Here is a 14,980-nt window from a genome sequence, read left to right as displayed (position 1 = left end):
GGCGAAGAGGTCCAACACTGGATTAGCTGTGCCAGTTCATCCTTCTAGAAACTACGGCAACGAGCGTTTGACAACAAAGACCTCCACAAGTAGCGACGGGCCTAGTGTACAGAGCTGGTGTCGTCACCACAATCCTGTCCTATGGTGAGGCCAGGACCGCATGTCAGCGATATATAAGGAGCACTGGGGAGGTCCCACAGCGTTGCCCCCGACTGCATCCTCTGGATTCAATGGAAACACCAAAAGCTGCCCAACGTGGAGTTAGATTTCCTTTCATAATGTTGCCTTGGGCGCTACATAAATGAAAGCTGTTGTTACGGTGAAGAACCAGACAGATTAATGGTAGCTCTGTTGTATTTTCCTCTGCTTACTTTTCCTCCCAAATTTGAAATTATTTATTGTTTTTAAAAACAATCGAAATTTAACACTCAGCCACCCAAGGAGATATTAGGGCAGGTGGCCACCAGTTTGGCCAAGAAGATGGGTTCTATGAGCATCTCGAGGGCGCAGAGAGAGTCAGAGAGGCTTCCGGGTAGAAATTCCAGCGCTTCAGGCCTGGGCAGCTGAAGGCACAACCGGCTGTGGCGGGGCGATCGGGAAGAGGGCAAAAAAGAGTGGACCCGGATTTTTGTGAGGAGGGCAGCAGCGAATTGGATGAGCCGAGGTTTATGGATGACGAGCGAGAGGTTGGCCATTGGAAGAGATGGAGTCTTACAGCAGTCTCATAGGTGAGGCTGCGAGTCCCAGTTCATCAACAATTCGTCACCATCTTTACATTAGAGTTGTTCAGTAGCACATTCCAAAGAATAAATGGCGAAACCCTGCTGGCCAATGAATTTCAAACTCATGAAACTATTCTTCAGCCTTTGCAAAATCTACCACCAGTCCTTGAAGAGTGATAGGATGCCATTTGCCTCATTGCAGTCTTAAAGCTACTTGGCAAATTTAATAAACAAACACATCTATTAACCTTGTGAAATCTCTCACATGGAATGCAGTGTACAGTTCATTGAATCTCTCTCCCTTCAAATTTCTTTATTGATTAATCTACACTCTCACCAGGCACAGGCAATCATTTGTTATATTACACAGAATTGTGTGTAATTTGTTAAATCATTATAAAGAAATAAATCACTCCCCGAGACATATTTGCAATTGGGCGACGGATTAATTGTCTTACAAGTGAGAATAATAGGACTCACCAAAACTTCCAAACCCCTGACCTCTATCTCCTCGAAGGACATGTGCAGCAAGCACCTGGGAACCCCACCACCTGCAAGCTCCCTTTAAACCACGCATCATCCTGACTTGGGAATATATCGGCCGTTCCTTCACTGTCGCTGGGTCAAAATCCTGGAACTCTCTCCCTAACAGCACTGTGGGTGTACCTACACCGCAGGGACAGCAGCGGCTCAAGGCGGCACCTCACCACCACCGTCTCTCTCTTTTCTGAAAAAAAGTTTAGAGCCTAACCCGCACATTTTTGGCTTGTGGGGGCGAAACCCATGCAAACACGGGAGAATGTGCAAACTCCACACGGACAGTGACCCAGAGCCGGGATCGGACCCGAGATCTCGGCGCCGTGAGGCGGCAGTGCTAACCACCACCACCTTCTCAAAGGACAATTGAGGGAATGCCAATAAATGCTGGCCTCGCCAGCGATGCCTACATCTCACAAAATAAAGGAAGGAGGCAACTTTCAAATGATGGGAAAATCTTTTTGTTACTAGCTACAGTAACAATGGAGCAAGCCACATTCAATTAAATAGAATTGCAACAAAAAAGATATCACCACCCACAAATTCATTCATAGCCAGTGTACACACACTCACACTACTCTCCCAGTCAGCCACCCATATAACCATCAACACTCCCTCAAACACCCTTTCTACTTTTCCCCAAATCTACATCACAAGTTGCTCTATCAAGATTCATCAGGCTACACTCTCCACCTTCCCAAGGCTGAGATGAGATATCCTCAATGCTTTAAGGGAGAGTGCACATGGGCCATGTGACAGACCCATGCTACATGGAATTTTAAGGGGAAGCTTGATAAATATGAACGAGAATGGAGTAGGAGGATATGCTAATGGATGGGATGATGCAGGGATGTGAGGAGACATGAAGCATAGACATCTATGAAACTGTTCAGAGTGCTATGCCAGAGCTTCGAGATCAACACAGTGAGGGATAAATGGGCCATTTTTGGGTTGGCAAGTTGTAACTAATCTGTGCGGAATCTGCACGTTCTCCCCGTGTGTGCGTGGGTTTCCTCCGGGTGCTCCGGTTTCCTCCCACAGTCCAAAGGTCTGCAGGTTGGGTGGAATGGCCATGCTCAATTGCCCCCTTAGTGTCCAAAAAGGTTAGGGGGGGTTACTGGGATAGGGCTTAAGTAGGGTGCTGTTTCCAGGGGCCGGTGCAGACGCATGGCCTCCTTCTGTGCTGTACATTCTATGATAATTCTAGCAAGTGAGGAATTAGTATCGCTCTATCTACCCGACAAAATCCTTTAATCAGCTCGATCAGATCACCAACTAATCCACTGTACTGGAGGGAATGCCAAATCTATGGAACCCGCCCTCACATTTAACCCTTTTTAGCCTCGATATCATTCTGGTGAATCGGCACTGTATCCCCTGGAATCGGCACTGTATCCCCTAGAATCGACACTGTATCCCCTGGAAGGAATCGGCACTGTGCCCCTGGAATCGGCACTGTATCCCCTGGAATCGGCACGGTATCCCCTGGAATCGGCACTGTACCCCCTGGAATCGACATTGTATCCCCTGGAATCGACACTGTATCCCCTGGAATCGGCACTGTATCCCCTGGAATCGGCACTGTATCCCCTGGAATCGGCACTGTATCCCCTGGAATCGGCACTGTATCCCCTGGAAGGAATCGGCACTGTACCCCCCTGGAATCGACACTGTATCCCCTGGAATCAGCACTGTACCCCCTGGAATCAGCACTGTACCCCCTGGAATCGGCACTGTACCCCCTGGAATCGGCACTGTATCCCCTGGAATTGGCACTGTACCCCCTGGAATCGGCACTGTACCCCCAGGAATCGGCACTGTACCCCCAGGAATCGGCACTGTACCCCCTGGAATCGACACTGTATCCCCTAGAATTGACACTGTACTCCCTGGAATCGGCACTGTACCCCCAGGAATCGGCACTGTATCCTCTGGAATCGACATTGTATCCCCTGGAAGGAATCGGCACTGTACCCCCTGGAGTCGGCACTATACCCCCTGGAATTGACACTGTACCCACTGGAATCGGCACTGTACCCCCAGGAATCGGCACTGTACCCCCTAGAATTGACACTGTACCCCCTGGAATCGGCACTGTACCCCCAGGAATCGGCAATGTAACCCCAGGAATCGGCACTGTACCCCCAGGAATCGGCACTGTACCCCCAGGAATCGGCACTGTACCCCCAGGAATCGGCACTGTACCCCCAGGAATCGGCACTGTATCCCCTGGAATCGGCACTGTATCCCCTGGAATCGGCACTGTATCCCCTGGAATCGGCACTGTACCTCCTGGAATCGGCACTGTACCACCTGGAATCGGCACTGTATCCCCTGGAATTGACACTGTACCCCCTGGAATCGGCACTATACCCCCAGGAATCGGCACTGTATCCCCTGGAATCGGCACTGTACCCCCAGGAATCGGCACTGTACCCCCAGGAATCGGCACTGCATCCCCTAGAATCGGCACTGCATCCCCTGGAATCGACATTGTATCCCCTGGAAGGAATCGGCACTGTACCCCCTGGAATTGGCACTGTACCCCCTGGAATCGACACTGTATCCCCTAGAATTGACACTGTACCCCCTGGAATCGGCACTGTACCCCCAGGAATCGGCACTGTACCCCCAGGAATCGACATTGTATCCCCTGGAAGGAATCGGCACTGTACCCCCTGGAATCGGCACTGTAACCCCTGGAATTGACACTGTACCCCCTGGAATTGGCACTGTACCCCCAGGAATCGGCACTGTATACCCTAGAATTGACACTGTACCCCCTGGAATCGGCACTGTACCCCCAGGAATCGGCACTGTACCCCCAGGAATCGGCACTGTACCCCCAGGAATCGGCACTGTATCCCCTGGAATCGGCACTGTATCCCCTAGAATCGGCACTGTATCCCCTGGAATCGGCACTGTATCCCCTGGAATCGGCACTGTACCCCCTGGAATCGGCACTGTATCCCCCAGAATTGACACTGTACCCCCTGGAATCGGCAATGTACCCCCAGGAATCGGCATTGTACCCCCAGGAATCGGCACTGTACCCCCAGGAATCGGCACTGCATCCCCTAGAATCGGCACTGTATCCCCTGGAATCGACATTGTATCCCCTGGAAGGAATCGGCACTGCACCCCCTGGAATCGACACTGCATCCCCTGGAATCGGCACTGTACCCCCAGGAATCGGCACTGTACCCCCAGGAATCGGCACTGTACCCCCTGGAATCGGCACTGTATCCCCTGGAATTGACACTGTACCCCCTGGAATCGACACTGTATCCCCTGGAAGGAATCGGCACTGTACCCCCTGGAATCGGCACTGTACCCCCTGGAATCGACACTGTACCCCCTGGAATCGGCACTGTACCCCCTGGAATCGGCACTGTACCCCCTGGAATCGGCACTATATCCCCTAGAATTGACACTGTACCCCTTGGAATCGGCACTGTACCCCCAGGAATCGGCACTGTATCCCCTGGAATCGGCACTGTACCCCCAGGAATCGGCACTGTACCCCCAGGAATCGGCACTGTATCCCCTGGAATCGGCACTGTATCCCCTACAATCGGCACTGTATCCCCTGGAATCAACATTGTACCCCCTGGAATCGGCACTGTATCCCCTGGAATCGGCACTGTATCCCCTGGAATCGACATTGTATCCCCTGGAAGGAATCGGCACTGTACCCCCTGGAATCGGCACTGTAACCCCTGGAATTGACACTGTATCCCCTGGAATCAGCACTGTAACCCCTGGAATCGGCACTGTAACCCCTGGAACCGGCTCTGTATCCCCTGGAATCAGCACTGTACCCCCTGGAATCGGCACTGTACCACCTGGAATCGGCACTGTATCCCCTGGAATCGGCACTGTATCCCCTGGAATTGACACTGTACCCCCTGGAATCGGCACTGTACCCCCAGGAATCGGCACTGTACCCCCTGGAATCGGCACTGTATCCCCTAGAATTGACACTGTACTCCCTGGAATCGGCACTGTACCCCCAGGAATCGGCACTGTATCCTCTGGAATCGACATTGTATCCCCTGGAAGGAATCGGCACTGTACCCCCTGGAGTCGGCACTATACCCCCTGGAATTGACACTGTACCCACTGGAATCGGCACTGTACCCACTGGAATCGGCACTGTACCCCCAGGAATCGGCACTGTACCCCCTAGAATTGACACTGTACCCCCTGGAATCGGCACTGTACCCCCAGGAATCGGCAATGTAACCCCAGGAATCGGCACTGTACCCCAGGAATCGGCACTGTACCCCCAAGAATCGGCACTGTACCCCCAGGAATCGGCACTGTATCCCCTGGAATCGGCACTGTATCCCCTGGAATCGGCACTGTACCTCCTGGAATCGGCACTGTACCTCCTGGAATCGGCACTGTACCACCTGGAATCGGCACTGTATCCCCTGGAATCGACACTGTACCCCCTGGAATCGGCACTTTACCCCCAGGAATCGGCACTGTATCCCCTGGAATCGGCACTGTACCCCCAGGAATCGGCACTGTACCTCCAGGAATCGGCACTGCATCCCCTAGAATCGGCACTGCATCCCCTGGAATCGACATTGTATCCCCTGGAAGGAATCGGCACTGTACCCCCTGGAATCGGCACTGTACCCCCTGGAATCGACACTGTATCCCCTAGAATTGACACTGTACCCCCTGGAATCGGCACTGTACCCCCAGGAATCGGCACTGTATCCCCTGGAATCGACATTGTATCCCCTGGAAGGAATCGGCACTGTACCCCCTGGAATCGGCACTGTAACCCCTGGAATTGACACTGTACCCCCTGGAATCGGCACTGTACCCCCAGGAATCGGCACTGTATACCCTAGAATTGACACTGTACCCCCTGGAATCGGCACTGTACCCCCAGGAATCGGCACTGTACCCCCAGGAATCGGCACTGTATCCCCTGGAATCGGCACTGTATCCCCTGGAATTGGCACTGTATCCCCTAGAATCGGCACTGTATCCCCTGGAATCGGCACTGTACCCCCTGGAATCGGCACTGTATCCCCTAGAATTGACACTGTACCCCCTGGAATCGGCAATGTACCCCCAGGAATCGGCACTGTACCCCCAGGAATCGGCACTGCATCCCCTAGAATCGGCACTGTATCCCCTGGAATCGACATTGTATCCCCTGGAAGGAATCGGCACTGCACCCCCTGGACTCGACACTGCATCCCCTGGAATCGGCACTGTATCCCCTGGAATCGGCACTGTACCCCCTAGAATCGGCACTGTACCCCCTGGAATCGGCACTGTATCCCCTGGAATTGACACTGTACCCCCTGGAATCGACACTGTATCCCCTGGAAGGAATCGGCACTGTACCCCTGGAATCGGCACTGTACCCCCTGGAATCGGCACTGTACCCCATGGAATCGACACTGTACCCCCTGGAATCGGCACTGTACCCCCTGGAATCGGCACTGTACCCCCTGGAATCGGCACTATATCCCCTAGAATTGACACTGTACCCCCTGGAATCGGCACTGTACCCCCAGGAATCGGCACTGTATCCCCTGGAATCGGCACTGTACCCCCAGGAATCGGCACTGTATCCCCTGGAATCGGCACTGTATCCCCTAGAATCGGCACTGTATCCCCTGGAATCAACATTGTACCCCCTGGAATCGGCACTGTATCCCCTGGAATCGGCACTGTATCCCCTGGAATCGACATTGTATCCCCTGGAAGGAATCGGCACTGTACCCCCTGGAATCGGCACTGTAACCCCTGGAATTGACACTGTATCCCCTGGAATCAGCACTGTAACCCCTGGAATCGGCACTGTAACCCCTGGAATCGGCACTGTAACCCCTGGAATCGGCACTGTAACCCCGTGGAATCGGCACTGTAACCCCTGGAATCGGCACTGTAACCCCTGGAATCGGCACTGTAACCCCTGGAATCGGCACTGTAACCCCTGGAATCGGCACTGTAACCCCTGGAATCGGCACTGTAACCCCTGGAATCGGCACTGTACCCCCTGGAATCGGCACTGTAACCCCTGGAATCGGCACTGTAACCCCTGGAATCGGCACTGTAACCCCTGGAATCGGCACTGTATCCCCTGGAATATCTCCATCCTTAGTTGCAGTGGCCAGATGCAACGCCACTCGGAAATCATCTTCGGTAGTGACCAAACTCTTCCTTTTAAGTACTTAAATAGCTTGATCTTTAAGCTGAACACTTAAAAAGACAGCAACTGAAGAGAGGCAAATATACAAACTGCCTTAGTTATTTCCCAAAACACTCATCAGCAGGAGAGGCGGTGCCCTTACCTCACCAACGGCATTGGACAAAATGTGGACGATCTTTTCATGAGGCGTTGCCACGACACTTTGCCCATTAATCTCTATGATCCGATGGCCAACTCTCACGCCTCCGCGCTCCGCAATCCCTCCTCGCATAAGGCTACAGATCTGAAACGTGTGCGGAGAGCAGTCATTAATCTCAGTTCGAGGTTGCAGCTTTCAAGCAAGTGTACCTTCAATTCAGCTTAATTTAATTGGAAGCTTCGGCCACTGTCGAACATCGATCATCTCGAGGCTAAAAGGGGTAAATGGACAAAATCAGGCTCCGGTTCGGGGTTACCGACCCTCTGGTATCGGCCTGGAGCTTCCAGCATGTGTGGATTAACCTCCTGGGCTCTGCTCTGAGCAAAAGATAACTGGAGAAAAATGGCTGAGGCCAGGAAATGTGCTTTTGAACGTTTATTTATTACCAGTTGCTTGACAGCATGGAACTTGAATATCGCTGAAGCGAGAGGCATGTTGCCGAAGCTTTTTGTCGTGACCTTATTAGGACAAACGCAAGAATACCAAATTTCAAACTATCACAACAATTTATACTACAGGAGAAAAAAGGTGCTGGTTTATTAATTAAAATATTGGAAATCAGGATAAAGGGCTCTCTGATTAACAGCCAAAAATAATCCAATCGGTGGTGACAAATAGTCCATCAGCTTTCCAATTGGCTGGGGGACGGTGTGGCTTGGACGCATTGGGCGATCGACAGCAGGTGCGTGGGGGGTAGTGGAGGCGGGTTCACACGACGAAACCCTCGGGACTGTGGTCAGCCAGAGTTGGCAACTGCACTCCCACACTGCCAGGAACTCGGGCAGAGGCTCCGCCACACGTTCCAGCCATTCACCGGAATTTGTGGGAAAACGCAGGCTGTGCGGCCAAATCCCTGACATGCAAACCCGACAGGACAGGCCCCTAGTTGGGAGGACCATTTCGTAAACCTACCCCTTAAGTGTCGCAGTGCATCGTAAGGAGTGCGGCATCACCGGGGGAATCAATTCCCGTACCTGCCTCCCCGAACAGGCGCCGGAACGTGGCGACTAGGGGCTTTTCACAGTAACTTCATTTGAAGCCTACTTGTGACAATAAGTGATTTTCATTTCATTCTTAGTTGCGATAATGTGAAGACCTTTTAAGGCTATGCAAGAGGGCAAAGCAGCATAACCTGCTGCTCCAACTGTCAGCACGTTGAAGAGATCACGACGGACAGCTACTCCACTGCATCATTCATCCCAAGAATATTACTGACAGAATCCCCCTAAGTTACATGTGTTAAAAGTTGTCAGAATGATATTTACAGTAATTTATTTTGAACGATTTGGAGACTTACTTATATATCTAGCCCCTTATTTTACAAGTTACCGCTCCAGCCCTCCCATCCCAAACCCACTGGGGTTCCTGCACCTCATTCATCTTCGTGACCAGCAGGAGTTGGCCTATTCCTTTTTTTTTTAATTAGAGAGCGGCCAATTCATTTTTTCCAATTAAGGGGCAATTTAGCGCGGCCAATCCACCTACCCTGCACATCTTTGGGTTGTGGGGGCGAAACCCACGCAGGCACGGGGAGAATGTGCAAACTCCACACGGACAGTGACCCGGGGCCGGGATCGAACCCGCGTCCTCAGTGCCGTGAGGCAGCTGTGCTAACCACTGCGCCACCCGAGATTGCCTATTCCTAACTTACAACAATAGCTTAGAAGAGCGGCCAAGAATCGGACTTGTGAAGTCTGCTGTGGCAAACACTCTCAGCTCAGGAGGTTGTGGGTTCAAGTCCCACTCCAGAGACTCGAGCACAACATTTAGGCCGACTTTCCCAGTGCACTCCGGACCGAGTGCCCCACACTGTTGGAGGCTCCTTTTTTTTTTGGATGATGTTTTAAATCGAGGCCCTCACCTGGCCTCTCAGGTAAAAGATCCCACCGTCACCATTTCAAAAGCACGGAGGTTCGGTCCAGAGCCTTGATCAAAATTAACACTCGATCAACACCACCATAAACAGCCCTTCTGGTCATCACCCCATTGCTGTTGTGGGATCTTGCTGTGCACAGACTGCTCCCAACGTTACAACAGCGACCACACTCCATAAATATTTTGTTACCTTCTGATGCCGCAGAAAAAAGAAATACTGATTCACGTCTAAATGTCGATCGTGTACTACCCTTTAAGTGTACTGTGTAACCTAATTGCAGCGGACAATTCAACCCGGTGTACAGGGTGACCCCATTTATTCGGCACCAAAAAACATATACTCAAGTGTACAAGTTCACCTCTCCTGTCGAGCCATGCAATCGATCCTCTGGGTTAGCAGTCAGCCTCAATTTTTCACTCACAAATGGATATTTTGATCATTGGCACTTTGTAATTGGGTGGCAGGGCCCAAGCAGGTGACAGGGGTGGAGTTGAAAAGGTGGGTGGGAGTTTTAAGACACTCGTACGCAGAGCAGGCGCCATGGGCTGAATGATAAAAGGTGGCGACCACCCGATCAGTTCACTTCTCTACCAAGCGTACGTTTCTGGAGGGGCTTCCCAAGGTTTCAACGGTCAACTTATACACCAACACCCATGATAAACCTTGATCAACATTGCAGTGTATATTTTTGGAGTAAAGACAGTTGGCTACAGTAAGGCATTGGAAGAATCCCAACCATTCTGGCTCCAATATTGAATGACATGCAATTCACTACCAAATAAAATTCAAAAATAACCACTGCCTTTCTGCCCCATGATAATTTAGTTCTTGAATCCTCACCGCTGTCTTCATGAAAACGAAAACATGTCTGGTAAATCTTCACAGGCATGGGAGTGTGAACAAGTTGCAACACGTGTTGCAGGGAAGACCAGGGATGTCCTGCTGAGGCTGTATAAGGCACTGGTCAGACCCCATTTGGAGTATTGTGAGCAATTTTGGGCCCCGCATCTAAGGAAGGATGCGAAAGGGTCCAGAGGAGGTTCACAAGAATGATCCCCAGAATTAAGAACTTGTCGTACGAGGAAAGGTTGAGGACTCTGGGTCTGTACTCGTTGGGAGTTTAGAAGGACGAGGGGGCATCTTATTGAAACTTACAGGATACTGCGAGGCCTGGATGGAGTGGACGTGGAGAGGTTGTTTCCACTTGTAGGAGAAGCTAGAACCAGAGGTCACCATCTCAGACTAAAGGGGCGATCCTTTAAAACAGAGTTGAGGAGGAATTTCTTCAGCCAGAGGGTGATGAATCTGTGGAACTCTTTGCCGCAGAAGGCTGTGGAGGCCAAATCACTTAGTGGCTTTACGACAGAGGATAGCTAGGTTCTTTATTAATAAGGGGATCAGGGGTTATGGGGAGAAGGCAGGAGAATGGGGATGAGAAAATATCAGCCATGATTGGATGGCGGAGCAGACTCGATGGGCCGAGTGGCCTAATTCTGCTCCTATGTCTTATGGTGTGACTTGATCACTTGAACGAAACCTCGCCGACACAACCGTCGCCAGCCTTTCCCCTTGCCCAAGGCTGACTGAACAGCTTGTCACACACAAGGATGCGGGAGAGAGATAGAAAGCAGGCTCCGAAATGGAGCTGAGAAACATTTCAATAGTATTCTGTTATTGAGGAGCCGTATTTAATAATATACTGCACATTTTGTGGCCGGTGGGAGGGCAGTTTCTCCCTGGTGTGCTGGAGAGAAAGTTATTGCTCCAAATGGATTATCTGGTCATTTCTCTCAATGCTGCATCAATGTCGCACGGAAGGTGGACCTTTGGCCACTTGTACCTGTACTTGACAAGAGCTATTGCCGTTCACCCCACTCCGCCCTGCTCTTTCCCCAACACTGCCATTTCCCGCCCCACTTCTAATTCTCCATTGTTTATTCATCTCCTCTCTGGCTCATTTGCTGATTATCTCTGGGGTGTCCTGCGATTGTTGAGGCATTTTGTAAAAGTCTCTCCCTCGGATAAAGATCACCATCCATTATCATCCCCTTGATTAACGCAAGTCCGTCTCCCTCCACCATCATCACCCTTGGTGCCTTTCTGCACTTTGTTGTCGCTGACCCTTCACCAAACCCCAGAGAACGGGATTCCACTCACAATGCCGTTCTGGACACTGAAGCCCAGCTGATAACGAAGGTCTGGTCGTCTAATCAGCACTGTAGTCACAGGCGGGCATCGCACAATGTTCAGTTTCACCCGAGATTGGTTCTTCAAACCCTTAAATGCATTAAAAAAAAACACACACACACACAGAGCTAGTTATTTCTCAAGTAGACTGGGGGCTAGATTGGTCAAAGAACATGCAAGACAGCGGCCGATGTGCAAATTGCATTTCATCCATCTTTGTTTGACTGATTCCCAGAAACCCTTCCAGCTTCCCAACATGTCCCGCCGCTTCCACGCGGACGGCCGACATCCTGTCAGGAGCCACAGCCCTGATGCGTGGCCTGGCTGAGGGCTCGACAGCACCGGACAGAATATAATGGGCGGGATTTAACGAAATGGGAGCAAGGTCCCATAGCGATTGCGTTTAGCCGGGTGTTTCCCAGCGCTCGCAACGCCGCGGAAAACGCTATAAAACGGCACCGGGGTTAGATCGGGAAGCCTTGGCAAGGTACGCGCGGCTGAGGCCACACACAGACCCGTTTTGTGCACTGAGCTCTGCTCGCCGGAATTCCTCAGTGTAGCGAGAGATCGGGGCGCCATTTTTAAATGGCATCCCAATCTCTGGAGCCCCCAAAGCGCCCCCGCCCCGCACACCAGCATGGGGCAACCCCAGCCCGATCACCACCGCACAATAAATGCCAACATGGCACCTTGCCAGTGCCAATCTAGCCCCCTGGCAGCGCCCCTGCCAGCTGGCAGTGCCACCCAGGCACCTTGGCAGAGGAAGATTGAAGGAGGATTCGGAAGGAGGTTACTGAGGGCACAGGTGCAGAGGGACCTGGGTGTCTAGGTGCATGAGTCACTGAAGACGAAAGGACAGGTTGAGAGGGCAGTTCACAAAGCATGATGGTGGAGGGAGATGGACTAGCTTTGATTAAAAGGGGAACAGACTGAAAGATCAAGGAAATTATGTTAAATTTGTATAGAGCACTAGCTCAGCCTCAACTGGGAGTACTACATTCCATTCTGGGCGCCACCAGTTTACGAGAGATGCAAAGATAGTACATAAGAGTGGAGAAAGGATTCACAAACATGGTTCGGGAATGAGGAACTTCAGTGACATGGATAGATTGGAGAAGTTGGAGCAGTTTTTCTTGGAGAAGAGAAGATTGAGGGAAGATTCGATAGAGTGATAGAGATGAACGAGTGGCACAAACAGACGTAAAAGACTTGGATCTCGGCATGGTTGCAAGGTGATAAAGGTTGGGAAATAAATAATTCCAGGGTGTACAATATTTCAGAAAGAAAGGTAAAGACAGAATGACAAAGGAGGAGCTGTAACCCTGATAATGAAGAGTGACATTAGTGAGAAAGACCTGGCCTCGGAGAATCATGAAGCTGAATATGGATGGGTGGAAATTAGGAAGAGCAAGAGTCAGGAGAGTAGTTTACAGGCCCCTAACAATAGTTATACCGTTGGATAGAGGATTAAGGAAGAAATCATTGGAGCTTATAACAAAGAAAATGCAGTAATCATGGGGAACTTTAACCCTCATAGACTGGGACAACTAAATTGGCAAGAGTGCTAAAAGATGAGTTTGTGGGATGTGGTTGTGAACGTTTCTTGGAGCAATGTGGTGTAGGACCCACTATAGAGTACATTGTGCAATGAAGCAGGGCTAATTAGTAATGTCATCGTAAAATATTCATTGGGAAATAGTGATCACAATAACATGAATTCCATGTTAAGTCTGAAAGTGACATACCTTATCACAAATAAGAATCTTAAACATAAACAAAGCCAAAAGGGAGAACAAAGAAAGTGGTATATTGGGTGAATAGACTAAAAGTTGCAGAGGTAAATGAACAGTGGAAAACATTTAAAGAGACAATTCAAAATGCCCAATAAAAATATATTCCATGGAAAATCAAAAACTCAGCAAGAAAGGCCATCCGTGGCTCACTCAGGAATTTAAGGATAGCATTAGATTAAAAGAAGAAACTTACAACGTTGCAAAAAACAGTTGCTAGTCCGAGGACTGGAGGAGTTTAGAAAGCAGCAAAGGGCCACCAAAAGGTTAATAAAAAGAGAAAAAAATAGAATAATAAACTAACTAGAAATATAAAAATAGATTGCAAGGGCTTTTATAGTATATAAAGAGGAAGAGAGTACCTAAAGTAAACATTGGTCCCTTGAAAGGAGATAAGAGACATTATCATGGGGGAATGAGGAACTGGCAGAGGTATCAAACAATTATTTTCTGTTTGTCTTCACAGTAGAAGACACAAGTTTCACGGTAGGCAGTAAACTAGGGGCTAAAATGGGTGAAGAAATTATTACCAGAGAAAAAGTATTGGAGAAACCTAAGGGTCTAAAATCAGACCTATCCCCGGGGCCTGATCGCCCAAATCCTAAGGTTCTAAAAGAGATAGCGGATGCGCAAGCTAAGGTTTTCCAAAATTCTTTAGATTCAGGAATGGTCCCATCAAAATGGAAGTTGGCAAATGTTACTCTGCTTCTCAAGGAAGGAGGGAGAGGGAAAATAGCGAACGGCAGGCCAGTTATCCCAACATCAGTTGTTGAAAAATGTTGGAAACTATTATTAAGGAAGACTTAGAAAAGCAGGATATGCTTAGAACAAGTCAACGTGGCTTTACGAAAGGGAAATCCTGTTTGACAAATATATTAGAATTTTTGAGGATATAACTTGTTTTTTCTTTTAAGATAACGGGGAACCAGGAGTAGCCATATACCTGGATTTCCAAAAGGCACTCAATAAGTCGTCATGCAAAAGACTAATAGACAAGATAAGGGGTCATGGAGTTGATGGTAATATATTAGCATGGATTGAGGATTGGAAAACAGAGAGTGGACATAAACGGGACTTTTTCAAGTTGACAGGCATTGTAACGGAGAACCACAAGGATCAGTGCTGGGGGCTCAGCTATTTATTAATGACTTGGACAAAGAGACAGAGAGTGAAGGATCTAAGTTTTTTTTGATGATACAAAGCTAGGTGGGAAGATAAATTGTGGGGAGGGCACAGAGAGATATAAACAAGTTAGGTGAGTGGGCAACAAGCTAGCAGGTGCCGTGGAGTGTGGGAAAGTGTGAAGTTATTCACTTTCGTCATAGGTTTAGAGAAGCTGAATATGTTTTTTTTTAAAAAGGTGCGAAACTTGTGCTTGTACAAGGAATGCAGAAAATTAGCACCCACCCAGGTGCAGCAAGCAGGTGGGAAAGCAAATGTAATGTTCCCCTTTCTTCCAGGGAAATGATACGTTGCCAGTTGTAC

General features: G+C 49.8%; 1 protein-coding gene across 1 annotated transcript in view; it reads right to left on the bottom strand.

Annotated features, from left to right (window-relative positions):
• Window positions 1–14,980, bottom strand: part of LOC140429881 (amyloid-beta A4 precursor protein-binding family A member 1-like) — a 132,940-nt gene that overhangs the window by 12,268 nt on the left and 105,692 nt on the right. The window contains exons 11-12 of the mRNA XM_072517399.1: window positions 11,676–11,795; window positions 7,586–7,726 (exon numbers count right to left, since the gene is read on the bottom strand). Coding sequence (XP_072373500.1) covers window positions 7,586–7,726; window positions 11,676–11,795 — 261 coding nt within the window. The remainder of the gene's footprint in view (window positions 1–7,585; window positions 7,727–11,675; window positions 11,796–14,980) is intronic.

This window comes from Scyliorhinus torazame, chromosome 9 (genome assembly GCF_047496885.1).
Source record: "Scyliorhinus torazame isolate Kashiwa2021f chromosome 9, sScyTor2.1, whole genome shotgun sequence".
In the NCBI taxonomy this organism is placed as follows: Eukaryota; Metazoa; Chordata; class Chondrichthyes; order Carcharhiniformes; family Scyliorhinidae; genus Scyliorhinus; species Scyliorhinus torazame.
Note: the sequence above shows the minus strand (reverse complement) of the source record. Positions and strands in the feature narration are given on the sequence as shown.